Below are 14041 nucleotides of genomic sequence, written 5' to 3'. Positions count from 1 at the left end.
AAGCCCCTGTCAAGACAAAACAAGTCATGAAGAAGCAGCGCACTGCCAATGCAAGCATAGTGATCAGAGAGCCAGAAGAGAAAGAGAGATCAAGCGACACCGACTACACTTCCAGCGAGGATTCTGACTCAGAGAGTGATATCTCTCTGGAAGGAGAAGACTATCATGAGCAGCAGCTCCCCGACAACCACCTTGAACTAGTCCACCCTCCGGTAGAGAGGATCATGTACCGGCGGTGGAGGGTAACGCTCACTGATGAGCTTATGGAGGACATGAAGCACTACGACACCAAAAAGCTTCAAGATGCATTTGACGACAAGGATGACAGTAGCAAGCAAGTCAAATGCGGAAAGGTACTCCATATACCCTCTTTGGATGAGTTGTCTGTTCGTGATTCCTTCCTGGCCAGTATGGAAGCATTGGGTTTTGAATGGCTGTTAGAGAATAGGGACCCAGAGATATCTGTGAGATTAGCGAAGGAGTTCTTCACCATGTTTAGGTTCCAACTCACTACGGACCTAGACGAGGTGTCAATCTCCTTTAGGATATTCGGTGGAGAACTGTCGATGAGTCTGATAGAGTGGACTGTGCGATTGGGTATGTGTAGCCTGGAGGAGGCTATAGGTCCGGACTGGAGAAGCCGTGAGAGGGGGGTACCGAAGCGACATATAGAATTTGAGCCCCAGGAAGCCTGGGAGGAGCTAACCCACCCCAATGCTGGCCAGTTCGCCTCCACAAAATCCAGATCCACCCACTTCAACAATTCCATGCTGAGATTGGTGCAGCTCTACTTAGGCTATAACCTACTGGGGCAGAGCAACTCCGCTGCAAGAACGTCCATGACCGAATTGTACCTGGTATGGTGTGCTAAGCATGGAAGGAAACTGCACCTAGGGTTTTGGACAGCCTACCAATGCCACCTGATAGCCCCTACCCAGCCAGAAACTTGTCGCTCTGCCACATACTAGGAGCCTTCGTGCGCAACAACATCATCATAACAGAGGCAGAGTACCTGTCTCCAATGTACATGGTCGACGCTCCTGGCCTATTTGATATACCCTTCTTCGTCCGCACCAACTTGGTATACTACAGAGAAGGTGTACCCCAGTTCTACCCAATGGGAGAAGCCCCTGGAGGAAGGGCACAACAAGGCCAGGAGGTGCAAGCTGGCCAGATCGACCAAGCGCAGAGGCTGAGACAAGAAAATCTGGAGCGGGCAGTGACTGAGCTGGCTGAGGAGAATAGACAATCGCGGGCTGAGATGGCGAAACTGACAGCCCTAATGGAGAGCGTCCTAAGGGAGTTGGCAAGAGGGAAAGCAAGCAGTGGAGCTGGAATAAGCGGACATGGAGGACAGGAAGAAAAACCCACCGGACCTGAGGAAGAAGACGGCGTGGACAACAGGAGGATGATGACAACCAACCCGGAGAATAGGGACCCGGAGATATCTATGAGATTAGTGAAGGAGTTCTTCACCATGTTTAGGTTCCAAGTCACAACGGACCTAGACAAGGTGTCAATTTCCTTGAGGATATTCGGTGGAGAGCTGTCCATGAGTCTGATCGAGTGGACCGTGCGACTGGGAATGTGTAGCCTGGAGGAGGCTATAGGACCAGAATGGAGAAGTCGAGAGAGGGGGGTACCGAGGAGACACATAGACTTTGAGCCTCAGGAAGCCTGGGAGGAGCTAACCCACCCAAATGCTGGTCAGTTCGCCTCCACTACATCCAGATCCACCCATTTCAACAATTCCATGCTGAGACTAGTGCAACTCTACTTAGGCTACAACTTACTGGGACAAAGTAATTCAGCTGCCAGGACATCCATGACTGAATTGTACATGGTATGGTGCGCTAATCGCGATAGGAGGCTGCATTTGGGATTTTGGATAGCCTACCAATGCCACCTGATAGCCACCCACCCAGCTAGGAACTTTTCCCTCTGCCACATACTAGGAGCCTTCGTGCGCAACAATATCATCATAACAGAGGCAGAAGACCTATCTCCGATGTACATGGTCGACACTCCTGGCCTGTTCGATATACCCTTCTTCGTCCGCACCAACTTGGTATACTACAGAGAAGGAGTGCCCCAATTCTACCCGATGGGAGAAGCCCCTGGTGGAAGGGCACAACGGGTCCAAGAGGGGCAAGCTGGGCAGATCGACCAAGCGCAAAGGCTGAGGCAAGTAAATCTGGAGAGGGCAGTAACTGAGCTAGCGGAGGAGAATAGACAATCACGGGCAGAGATGGCAAAGCTGACAACCCTGATGGAGAGCATCCTAAATGAATTGGTGAGAGGAAAGAAAAGCACTAGAGCTGGAACAAGTGGACATGGAGGACAGAACGAGGAAACCACCGGACATGAGGAAGAAGAAGGTGATGAACAAGAGGAGGCAGATGACAACCAACCGGAATCCACTGAAGAAGAACCAAAGGAACCACCTGCACAGACCCCTGCGCCAAGGAGGAGCAGGAGGAACGTCTGATCGACCCCTCCCCCCCCAAACTGACCAGTTAGTTTTCTTATTAATTTTTAGTTTTCTTTTATTTCTGTTTTCTTACTTTTGTTAAATAGGTAGACTTATGTGTATTAAATGTGAGCAAACCCCATTCATAACACTTAGCCTATTCAATAGTCTAAGTGTGAGAAGTAAAAGGTTTGCTACTTCAGTGCATGTGTTTTGTTATGTTTTTTTTGTGTGTTCTGTCATAAGCATGTTATCTCACACTTAGCCTACTGCGTAGTCTAAGTGTGAGGAGTTAATATGTTTATATATCATGTTTTGTAAATATTCTGCTCTGTTTTGTAAATCTATGTATATATCTGAAGCTCTCCCACTTAGCCTATTGCATAGTCTAAGTGTGAGAAGTTTTTAGATATAGTATGTGTTTGTTATAAATGTGTGTCTGTCATACTAGCCATTCCCATTTTACACTTCACAGCCCGTATCTGGGGCAGACACTTGTGAAGAGAGAGGGGGGAGCAAATGGCCAGTATGACATGTATATATGTGTTATTTGAGTCAGTGCATGTTAGTGTTTTTTTTAGGGTTTGTTTAGGTCTAGGAATTATGTGTTATGTTTTTTTTTTAATGAATGGGCTTAAAACTCAACTGCCTCGAACTGACGGTGAGAGGAATTGAGGGAGATAAGGCATGCCGGAAAACAGAAACCACCCCCTCCAATAACCCCTAGTCAGTATAGATGATGCAAGTATGAAGGAAAAAACCCATCCCTTAGGTCAGACACGAAAGCCCTCTTAAAAGGTGAGTTAGAAGCCCCAAAGTGGAACTGCTTTCCACTAAACACTGAAAAAAAAGAAGAGTGTCTACCACATGATGTCTAGGGCAAGGTGACAGCGTGTGGCAAACCCCTACCCTTAGAACCCCATTTTCTAACCTGATCTATACCCCGAAATGACCCATCAACCACTGGAACTGTGTGTGTGCAAGGCATAAGGCAAGGAGGTAACTGCCCAGGAGGACATACAAAAGAAACCAGCTGAAGAAAAGAAAAACAAAGAAAGAAGGAGAAAATCGATCTGAAAAATTCCAGATCCAAAAAAATAGAAGAAGGTATAAGGGTGGCAAAGCCACAGGAAAGAAAACCGAAGAAAATGGTCGCAGATACTTGACTACAAAAAGAAAAAGGAAGAAGAAGGAATAAGGGTGGCGAAGCCACAAGGAAGCTACTGACCAGTTGGAAGCCAACGTCAGAAATTGTCCAGCCGAAGAAGAAGCCCTAGCCAGAAGCCCGAATGCACAGAGTTCTCCCTCATCAAATAAGTAGTTAGTTTTTGAACCCTAGAGCCTTAGGGACAACTACCCCAAACATTACAAACCAATAGCCCCGTTACAAGCCTTAAAGAGCTTCAGGAGCTGCACGTGAGATCTGAGTCCGAAACATCTGTGGTTTAGCATTGAAAGAAATCAGTCCTAACATCCCCTGTGAGGAATGAGTGACTGAGTGAACTCATTGTTTGACCTAGGATTGGGTGATCCTGACAAGCAGATATACTGACTGGGGAGGAAAAGGGGGGTGGCGGAAGTTCAAGGCTGCCTAAGGCCGGATTGCACCTGATCTCGAGGGAAAGGGTGGTTGAAAATATAGCCTGTTCTATGTGTTTAAGTTAACTATATGGGTTATGTGTTTGTGTCGTTGTTTGTTTTCTTTTCCTTTGCGACAGAGTCTTGAGTCTAGTTAGGTAGAGTCGGTCAGGGGAAGTAACCAGGCTCGAATTCGACTTATTTCTTTTTGTTTGTCTTCACGCTTGAGGACAAGCATGTGGTAAGTGTGAGCAGTTTGATAAGTCGTATTCTAAGCTTTGGTTACTGGTCAGTATGTCGTGAAATGCATGTATTATCTGCAAAACAGTTGCTCAAGTGTGCAGGATTAAAGGATCCAAGTCAGTAGAAGACGATTCAGGTGACGCAAGTGAAAAGGGCACCAGAAGGGTGCAATACTGACCAGGATGCATGCCAGAGAAAAGGCTCGAGATGGAGAAGAAGGATAGCTGGGATGATCATTAACAAGGGCAGAAAAGTCAAAACGTGAAGGAAGTCTACCCTAAAAGCAAGGGCAAGCCTCCCTATAAAAGAAGCCACTTGGAGAGAGAGAAAATAGTTGGTTCCTTAGAGTTCGGTTAGGAGTTCTAAGTTCTCGGTTCTAAAACACACTTAGTAGAATTCTCTCTAGAAGATCAGTCCTTCAGCATTGTCCAATCTCTCGTTCCTCACCACAGCTATGGTCACTTGACGTCCAAGAGTCCGCCGGAGAAGTCATCAATCCACCGTTCCAGCCAGTTTGCCGCAGTAGTATAGCAGTATCATCGCCCGGAGTGGCAAAACAATCCTTATTTTGCTTTCTAGTTTAATCTTTACCTATTTTTGTCGTTGGATTTGTCGCAAACATTTATCTTTGTTGCCTTTTGAAGTACTTGGTGAAGATCCAAAAGTTTTAGCTATGAAATTTCTATTCCGAATGTCCCTTTGGTTTGAGTTTGCTTCATTTTGCCTAGGAAAGTTAGATCTAGTCGTTGATTTTAATTTCTAAGTGTTTTCTTGTCTGGAATTGTTGATCTGAAGTTGTAGTCACGTTTCCACTCTAATTTTCGTGCATGAGTTTTCTGTTCTGCGCTGTGATCACCACCTTGCATGTTAGTCAGTAGAAGTAAAACTGCAGTTTCACCGTTCATTTTAAGTTTGAGCATTTTAATCAATGGATCTTGAGTTTGAAGTTATGAATCTGAGTTTAGTTATGGTGTTTGTGTTCATATGATTTTTGTTAATACTTGGTGAAGAAGAAAACGTCAAAATCAACTTTAGCTTGGACCACTTTACTTTTAAGTTACTTTTGCTTTTGTTCTCTACTTTTCAGTTGTACTGTCCAGACCTGTCAGAGAGCCACCCAGGCACCAGATATACCCTTGTTGTCTAAATCTCCTCTTTTAGTAACTGTCTACTTTTCATATGCCTCTGAGACACCTTGTCCCCTATTATCACGAACACCACCACATGCCTGTTATTTTCACGCCTACTAGTCAGTAGAGTACCACCTTTATTTCGTGCCTAGGTAAAATCTCAACCCAAGCGTGGTAGCTAACCAAAAACACCCAGGAAAGTCACCGCAGTTATCCGAACGTATCCATCCTTGTGGGATTCGACCCTTACCTCCACTATACTAATCAGTAGAAGTGGGTTGAGGAAACTTGTTTGAAACCAGGTCCCGGTTGTCGTACCAACGACTCAGCTGGGTCGGGAATCTCTTCCGGATCAGTTGGATACATTCCAAATTACAACCGAAATCCTGCACCTTCACGTTGCAAAGCCCAAAAAACATCTTTCGGAAGGCGTAGACACCGTACGGACAAATAAAGGCCGACTTGTGCTGGTCCTCCGGAGCGATCAAGATCTGATTGTATCTGGAATAACCATCTAGGAAGCAGTAGTACTCATACCCTCCCAATCTGTCAAGCATCTGATCAATAAACGGGAGAGAGAAATGATCCTTCCTCGTTGTTGCATTAAATATCCTATAGTCTATGCAAACTCGCCACCCGGTCACCAATCTTGTGGCTATCATCTCATCATTGCCACCTTGTACAACAGTCATCCCACCCTTCTTGGCCACGACTTGGGTGGGGCTTACCCAATCACTGTCGGATATCGCATATATGATTTCGGCTTTCAACCACTTCAATACCTCCTTTCTGACCACCTCTTGCATTATCGGATTTAGCCTTCTGTGATTCTAAGCCTTAGGCTTGGATCCTTCCTCCAATAAAATTATGTGCATGTGAACAGTAGGGCTGATTCCTTTGAGGTCCGAGATGGACCACCCTATAGCTCCCTTATGCTTCCTAAGCATGCGCAGCAGATTATCGAGTTTAGTAGGAGTAAGTGATGAAGAGACAATTACCGGATACGTCTCATTCTCTCCTAGAAAGGCATACTTGAGGTGTGAAGGCAGCGGTTTAAGTTCCTCCTTCTTCTCTTCTTTCTCTTCTTCTTCCGCCGGATCTCTGAGTGGTAGAAATTTGTTGTTCCTTCTTGGAATCTCGACACCAGAATCAAGGGCTCCCACAAAATGAAGTATCTCCTCAGTGAGCTCGGGCGCTTGCAGATTGTCTGAAGCTAGCATGGGCTATGAAAGGCATTGCTCCAATCTGTCCTTACACGAGATAACATGCGCTACCTCTCTCACGCAGTCATCAACCACCTCGATCATTTTGCACTGCTTGAACCTCCGAGCATCCTCATCATCATACCTCAGCATAGCGTCATAAATGGAGAATGTGATGCTCTCCTCATTCAGTCGAAGAGTGAGCTCTCCCTTGTGGACATCAATAAGTGCTCTCCCTGTAGCTAAGAAACGTCTACCAAGGATAAGTGGGACGTGTTTATCTTCTTCCATGTCTAAAACCACAAAGTCGGCTGGAAAAATAAATTCCCCGACCTTGACTAGGATGTCTTCAACAATCCCCTTCGGGTACGACACTGTTCTGTCCGCCATCTGCAGTGAAATAGTAGTGGTCCTGAGCACTCCAATCTTCAACTTCTGAAAGAAAGAATACGGCATCAGATTGATGCTTGCACCCAGATCACATAGAGCTCTTCCCTCTTGACAATCTCCTACTATGCAGGATATGGTAAAACTCCCGGGATCCTTCAACTTCGCCGGTAACTTCTTCTGAATAATGGCGCTGCAGCTCTCAGTCAAATTAACCGTCTCATATTCCATCCATCTTCTCTTGTTGGAGACCAGATCCTTTAAAAACTTAGCATAGCTGGGCATCTGCTGTAGTGCCTCCACCAGAGGGATGTTGATCTGCACCTTTCTGAATATGTCCAAGAACCTCGAAAACTGTGCATCCGTCTTCTTCTTTTGCACCCGTTGAGGATAAGAGATCCTAGCTTCAGCAGGATTGTGAGCTGCAGGTGTTGTAGATGGAGCTGGAACAACGTTCTCCTGAGGTGGAGTGGTGACCTGAATCGTCTCCGTTTCATCTTCCTCAACTAACTCCTCATCTTCAATAGGCTTCTCTGCTACTTTCCCTTCATTCTGAGGGCATTGAGGGTCCCTCATAGCTCGTCCCACTCCACAAGTTAATAGCTTTGCAGTCCTTGGGGTTGATAATGGTGGTGGAAGGGAATTTTCCCGGGTTGAGTAAGAGTACTCACAGTCTGGGAAATCTGGCTAATCTGAACATCAATGTTCTTCAAATGAGTGGCCATTCCTTGTACATCCGTCTCGACCTTTTCCATTCTCTGATTGTTCTGCTCCATGACCTTGTTGGATTGTAGCATAAAGGACTTGAGTATGTCCTCCGTGGTCATCTTCTTGGGGTCGTTCACCATCCCATCAGTAACTATGAACCCCGGAGGAGGTTGCAGGGCATTATTGGGGTTCCCATTAGAGAGATTGGGATGTCCTTTGTTACCATACTGGTTGCCCCCTTGCTGCACATAATTCGCATCCTCCATACTTCCTTGTGGCTCTAGAGACGGTTGCCCCATCGCCATTCAGTCGAACTTCATAGTTAATGCATCCAGCTTGTCAGATAAGGTGCTCATTGTATCATGATCCGTGGTATAAGCCACCCTATGCACCTTACTCCTTTCGTTGCTCCATCCTTCATCACTGGATGCAAGCTCTTCAATCACCTCTATCGCCTCCTTCTCTCCTTTCTTGAGAAGATTACCTCCCGCGCTTAAATTTAACTCCTGTTGCGCTTCAGGTAAACATAAGAATGTAATAACTTGCACTGTTGGGGACAGACCATGATTGGGACACCTCTTCAGCAACGCTTTGAATCTCCCACATGCATCTCTGATAGTCTCCGCAGGAATCATCTGAAAGGCAATGATCTCGTGTTGCCTCTTAATAGCCTCACTAGGGGGATAGAACTTCTCCAGGAATTTATGGACCATCTGGTCCCATGTTCTAATGGACCTCGGTGCCAATCTCTCTAGCCAATCTTTCGCAGAATCCTCTAAGGAAAAAGGAAACAGTCTCAGTCGGATCTGATCATCTGTCACGCCATTCATCTTCGTTGTGTTGCAAATCTGAATGAACTTGGTAATGTTCTTGTTAGGCTCATCAGAGGATTTGCCCCTAAAAGCAATGTTTTCCGCCATTTGGATCAGTCCTCTTTTCAGCTCAAAGGTGTTGGCGTCGATATTATTGTGGACTGGTGGGTTTGCTACTCCCAGGTAAGCATATTGATTTTGCACTGGTATAGTTGGTGCACGATTGACCTGTCGGCGCAACTCCTCCGGCTGTCGTAAAAGCTCAGCATTAGTGGGAGGAGGGGGTGGAGGACCATCGTTCTCCATCAGAATAGGAGAATCAGGATCAAGTTGAATATGATCCTGGACCGGTGATCGAATAGGTGAGAGGTCCCTCCGATCTGAAGATGCTCCTACGCGGTTAGGCGAAGAAGCTTGAATCTTCTTTGTGAGTCTCCTATATGCGTTCCTCTTCCGGTTTGATGCTTCGATTTCTGGATCGAAAGGTTCTAGAGGCAAGCCTTTAGAACGCGTGCGCATACACCTGAACAAGAAACACAATTGTGAGAACTCGAAAAATTAAAAGAAAAAAAATAAAGCAGTAATGTCTGAAGTAGTAATCTTGATTATTATCACGATATCAAGCTATATAACACAAAAATTGTCCCCGGCAACGGCGCCAAAAACTTGACTCGAGACAATTAAGTGTATGGGGTTATTGTAGCAAATCGCAAGCAGAAGTATATCGTATCCCACAGAGACAATTAAGTGTAAACCTAAGTACCACGAACCAATTTCAACTACTATCCAAACGATCGAGAATTTTGGTTTCAAACTAACAACTACTAAAAGCATATAAAATCAAAGATTAAAATAAGCACTTAAACAAGAAAACAATTAAGAAAGTTGTAGAATATGATAGAGAAATATGCAGAATTCAAGGATCCGATGCACAACTCATAGCCTAACCCAATTGATATTATATTACCATTTAAAGTCTCTAGAACTGTTGAATCAATCGCAGATATGAATTTAACCCTTTCCCAAGGTGAGAAATCTGCAGATTAAGTGTAACAAATGAAGTCCCCTTCTAATTCTTAGACTTAACTCCCAAAAGATCGATTAGATTAAAGATCCCACTCAGAATCTCAACTCTCCCAAGTTTTATTGAATAAAGGTGTGGATTATTCCTCTTTCAAGATTAATTATTTCACCTCCCGATTACTCTAAGGAACCCTAACACTACCAATTGGTGATCAAGCAATTGACAGGAAAAAGCACAGGAATAAACCAAACAATTACAAGAGCTAGATAAAAACGAAATCAATTGGATTAAAGCTATGAATTAGTGCATCTTCACCAAGAATTCTACACAAAAGAAGTTTAGCTACTCATATTCATGGAAGAAAACAAGTCTAAACTAAAGAAAACAATAGAAAACATGATACGGAGTACAATTGGCGAAGGAATTGAAGCTTGAATCTTCAATCTTCTTCCAAGAGTGCTTGAGAGAGATGGGTTGTGTGTTTCACGGCGGTAGAGAATGAGTAGAGTTGCCCTAGCTTTTTCTTTCTTATCCCCTTCTCTAAAAATCGCGCTTTTGAAAAGGAAAAAATCGCCAACACGATGTACCCGGCCGGGTGCTATTATTGCACTGGAAAATCACCCAGCCGGGTTTTCACTTTCCGCACTCTCTGGACTCCCGCAGATCTAATTACACCACCCGGCCGGGTACGATTGTTGTACTGGAAAATCATCCGGCCGGGTGAGGCTTCTCACGAACTCTCTGACCTCTCCACGGCTTCTAAATGCCATCCGGCCGGGTGGCATTTTTGCACAATACCTCACTCGGTCGGGTCACTGTCTATTTCACCTAATTTCGCCTGTTTTTGCCTAAAACACTCAACAAACACGTGAACTCCAAAACATATAGTAATTGGCAGGAAATAACCATTTTGAGCACAAAAACTCACAATTAAGCATATCAACACACCAATCATGACACTAAAATACGAGTTTGTCATGCCCCAACCACGGTTTCACCGTGGACCATCTGGTAGGGATCTTCTATAATGGTTTTAATGAAAAGATTTATGTTATGTTGGATTCAGGGGTCAACGGAGGATTTTTGCGGAAGAGTGGACCAGATGCCATGGCGGTCATGGAGGAGTCCGCCACCAATAGTAGGGGGTGGTCGAAAGAAATGCACAACTCAAGAAGGGTAGTAGCCATCGAAGAGGCCGAAGAAAGCTCCTTTGTGAAGGAATTAGCCGAGCTTAGAGTCAGGGTTGACCAAATGGACACATCGAGAATAGAGGATCCAGTTCCACCGACCTCCATCATTGCAGTCAGCAAACCTGACACTCCTCCCATACCAACCGAGAATGTCAACTACGTTCAACAAGGAGGCGGTCCCAATAGACCCTACAACAATAATTATCGCCCTAGTCAGGAGGCGGTAATTTCAATAATTATAATAGAGACTGTCCTTATCTTAACCTTTCCTATTCTAACAATAATTTCTTGCAATGTCCTGTATGATTTAATGTAAGCAAAGGTGGAGTAGTTGAACCGCTCAAAAAGGAGGAGAAGTATGACCAATTGATCATGAAGATAGTGGAAGTGCTAGTGCAAGATAGGAACCAATGCCACCAAGATTTGAGTCGTTGAAGCAAGGTTGAATAACCTCGAGGCCGGAATCAACACCATTGCCTCCACGGTCACCAACATAAAAAATCAATTGGACCAAGTCCAACAAAGCCTACATTTCGCCTTAAAGATCGGGTGAGTTCAACGGTGTCGATGTCTTCTCCACTGACCACCAACTGATTTTTCTCGTCAATCTTGAACGTCACTGATTCAACCCCTACAAATTCATCAAACAAATATATTCATGATTTGGTATTTTATCACGATTTTCTATATACGAAATACTTCCTCCGTCCCTGAGTAAGAGTCACACTTTTACATTTTGGTCTGTCCCCAATTAAGAGTCATGTTGTGAATTTTAGGGTGTGATTTAAGTTCACAAAACAAGTTTTAATTCCCTAAAAACACTACTTCTGCAAGTATACAGACGTGCAATGTAGTACAAAGGGTATCAAATCCACAGGGAGGAGATTAATTGCTAAAACTATTAAAACTAACTAAAAGCGATAAATTTTTAGTTTTATAGGTTTGGACAAACGACTCAAGCAAATAGATCGAGAAAGTAAAATTGAGAAAAACACAATAAAGGGGAAGAACTACTCCTAATTTGGTTCGGGTTGTTTTTTTCACATGACTTCTATTTCCTAATTATTTTTCCAATGCTTTTAGGGATCTTGTTGATTTTACACTCGCTCGCAGCTGATCACTGATCGAGGAATTGTACACCTAGGATACGCTGATCACGTCTCCTAGGCTCTACTCGCCAACCCCTCACTCCTACAATCGCATAGTAAGCTCGGGATTAGCTTCTAACACGATTCAACACAAAGGATCCACCCCTGGTTTATACCTAATCGGTTTTAACTCGAAGGTTCCTTATCTTTGTTTGCTCCTTATTCTAAGTTAAAGAGACATTAGAATTAAAGAAATTTCCAAATTAAGTTTACATGCTCAACTTAACAAGGATAAGAATAATCACCAAAGATAAGAACTAAAAAGCAAAGGAAATCATAAAAATTCAATTAAAGAAGTTCATGTTCAACAACCCTACTACAAATTAGGAGTAATCCTAAGCTTTAGCCACTCATGGTAGTCACAATAACAAGGAAACAAGCTAAAGATACCATGGGGGACAAGGCTTGGGTGGATGAAACTTCAATCTTGCTCTCCTTCTTCAAGTGTGGCTTCCAAGCTCCAATTCTCTCTCCAAAATTGTTCCAGCCGCCAAAAGCCACATAGGAAGTCGTGCCCTAGATTTTTATATAGTTTGGGCTGAAAAAATAGGCCCAGTCAACTTTGCCCGGACGGGCGTTTTTTAGGGCAGAAATCTCCCGGCCGGGCGTTTTTTCACTACACTACGCAGTTTTCGTAAAACAGCCATATCTTCTTCATCCGGACTCCGATTGAGGCGTGTGAGGTATCCATGCGAAGCTCTTTCGAAGGTGAATGCAATGGTGGACTTGTAGAAGCATTTGAAATTGATCTTCAAGGGCTGATTACTGTTCAGATTCGGACCATATTTTCTTTCTCCTCTCTCTCTTATAGTTTGGTCTTTTGTCCTACAATATATCAAAATGAGTCCATTTTTCATCTTAAAAAGTGTATTAACATAATGCAATAAAGGACTACAATTTGATTCACATCAAATACCCCCAAACTTAAGTCTTGCTCGTCCCGACAAGTCAATACAAAACACACTCTTAGACCTCTATGATCATTCTTCTCACATCACGCCGACCCACACAAGTCCTCAAAACTTATTGGATTGACCCCACATTCACTCGCAAGTAAGACTTTGGAACATGCAATGTGCACCAATCAACCGACCAACCACCTAAGAGCTTGTCACTCCACTACACCAATGTTTGCTCGGGTAGAGCCTAGAAAGTCTCAAACCGTCATAACTAGATCATCAAAAGGAGTTCTTCCGGCTATTCTATTTTTTTTAAGGTACTTAAGGTGTTTCCCCCAAACTTAAACAAAACTTACCACTAACAAGTCATTGTGATGCACAAATCAAAGGACATTGATCATTTGGTTGTAATGAGGCTTTTGGTCAAGGTGAGATCATATTTGGCTAAGTGACTCACCACAATTTTATAGCACTAGCACATCCATTACAAATCTCACATCTCTAATACAACTCAATACACACCCCCAAACTTGAGATTTTTCATTATCTCAAAACTAACAAACCAACACTTTTTTTTTTCATTTTGCATTCAACTTTTTTTTTTTCCTTCTTTCTTCTTTAGCTTTGGCTTTTTTTTTTCAATCACAAAAGGCTGCCTTTTATTCTATTCACTATTTTTTTCTATATTCACCACCTAATGGCTCAAACACAAGTCTTCTCTTGTCGTACAATGCACCCTCCCGTGAATGTGCTAGCACTCTAACCTTGGTGATCGGGACCGAGAATTAAGGGCTAAACAAGGATATATAACATAGGCTCATTTAGTGACTTAAAATTTTCAACAAAGAATAAGGCTTCAAAGCTCAAAATTGGCTCACTAGGGGTTTATGAAGGGTAAGGCATGTAATAATATGGATGTGAGGCTTAACGTCCTATTGCCTAATCATTTTCATGCATCAACAATAACAAGTTCACAATTCATCAAGCTTAAGTCTAGAAGATCAACCTTAATGCCTTTTTTTCCATCAATTTTTCAAAACCGGAATTATCCTTTCTCCTTAGCTCAAGAAATCGGACTCCTAAGGACACTACATTCACTTGATCGAAATATGGAAGTTATGGCTCTCAAGCGGTTAATAAGTGAAAGAAAGGTTCCGCGGCCCAACTCTTAAGAGAAACTAAGTCCACGCCAACAAATCCTAAAGGAAACGATGTGCCTAGTGACATTCAAAAGAAGAAAATCAAACATG

At 43.6% G+C, this 14041-nt stretch overlaps 2 protein-coding genes and 1 long non-coding RNA gene across 3 annotated transcripts in view; 1 reads left to right on the top strand and 2 right to left on the bottom strand.

Annotated features, from left to right (window-relative positions):
* Positions 1 to 263: 263 nt before the first annotated feature.
* Positions 264 to 2845, top strand: LOC148929239 (uncharacterized). The gene is made up of 3 exons (XM_089056762.1): positions 264 to 624; positions 1611 to 2148; positions 2833 to 2845. The coding sequence occupies exons 1-3, from the start codon at positions 264 to 266 to the stop codon at positions 2843 to 2845; spliced, it is 912 nt and encodes a 303-aa protein (XP_088912888.1).
* Positions 2846 to 6644: 3799 nt separating this feature from the next.
* Positions 6645 to 7394, bottom strand: LOC125195188 (uncharacterized). The gene has a single exon (XM_048093373.2). The coding sequence runs from the start codon at positions 7293 to 7295 to the stop codon at positions 6645 to 6647; it is 651 nt and encodes a 216-aa protein (XP_047949330.2). The 5' UTR covers positions 7296 to 7394.
* Positions 7395 to 12155: 4761 nt separating this feature from the next.
* The window catches only part of LOC148929238 (uncharacterized), a 2363-nt gene continuing 477 nt past the window's right edge, over positions 12156 to 14041 (bottom strand). The window contains exon 2 of the long non-coding RNA XR_016129113.1: positions 12156 to 14041. This exon is cut by the window's right edge and continues 226 nt beyond it. This is a non-coding gene — a long non-coding RNA (uncharacterized LOC148929238).

Source organism: Salvia hispanica, chromosome 4 (assembly GCF_029641045.1).
Source record: "Salvia hispanica isolate PSC_SH4W2 chromosome 4, Shi_PSC_v1, whole genome shotgun sequence".
NCBI lineage: Eukaryota > Viridiplantae > Streptophyta > Magnoliopsida > Lamiales > Lamiaceae > Salvia > Salvia hispanica.
The sequence above is the reverse complement of the archived record's forward strand: the minus strand, read 5'-3'. Positions and strand labels throughout refer to the sequence as shown.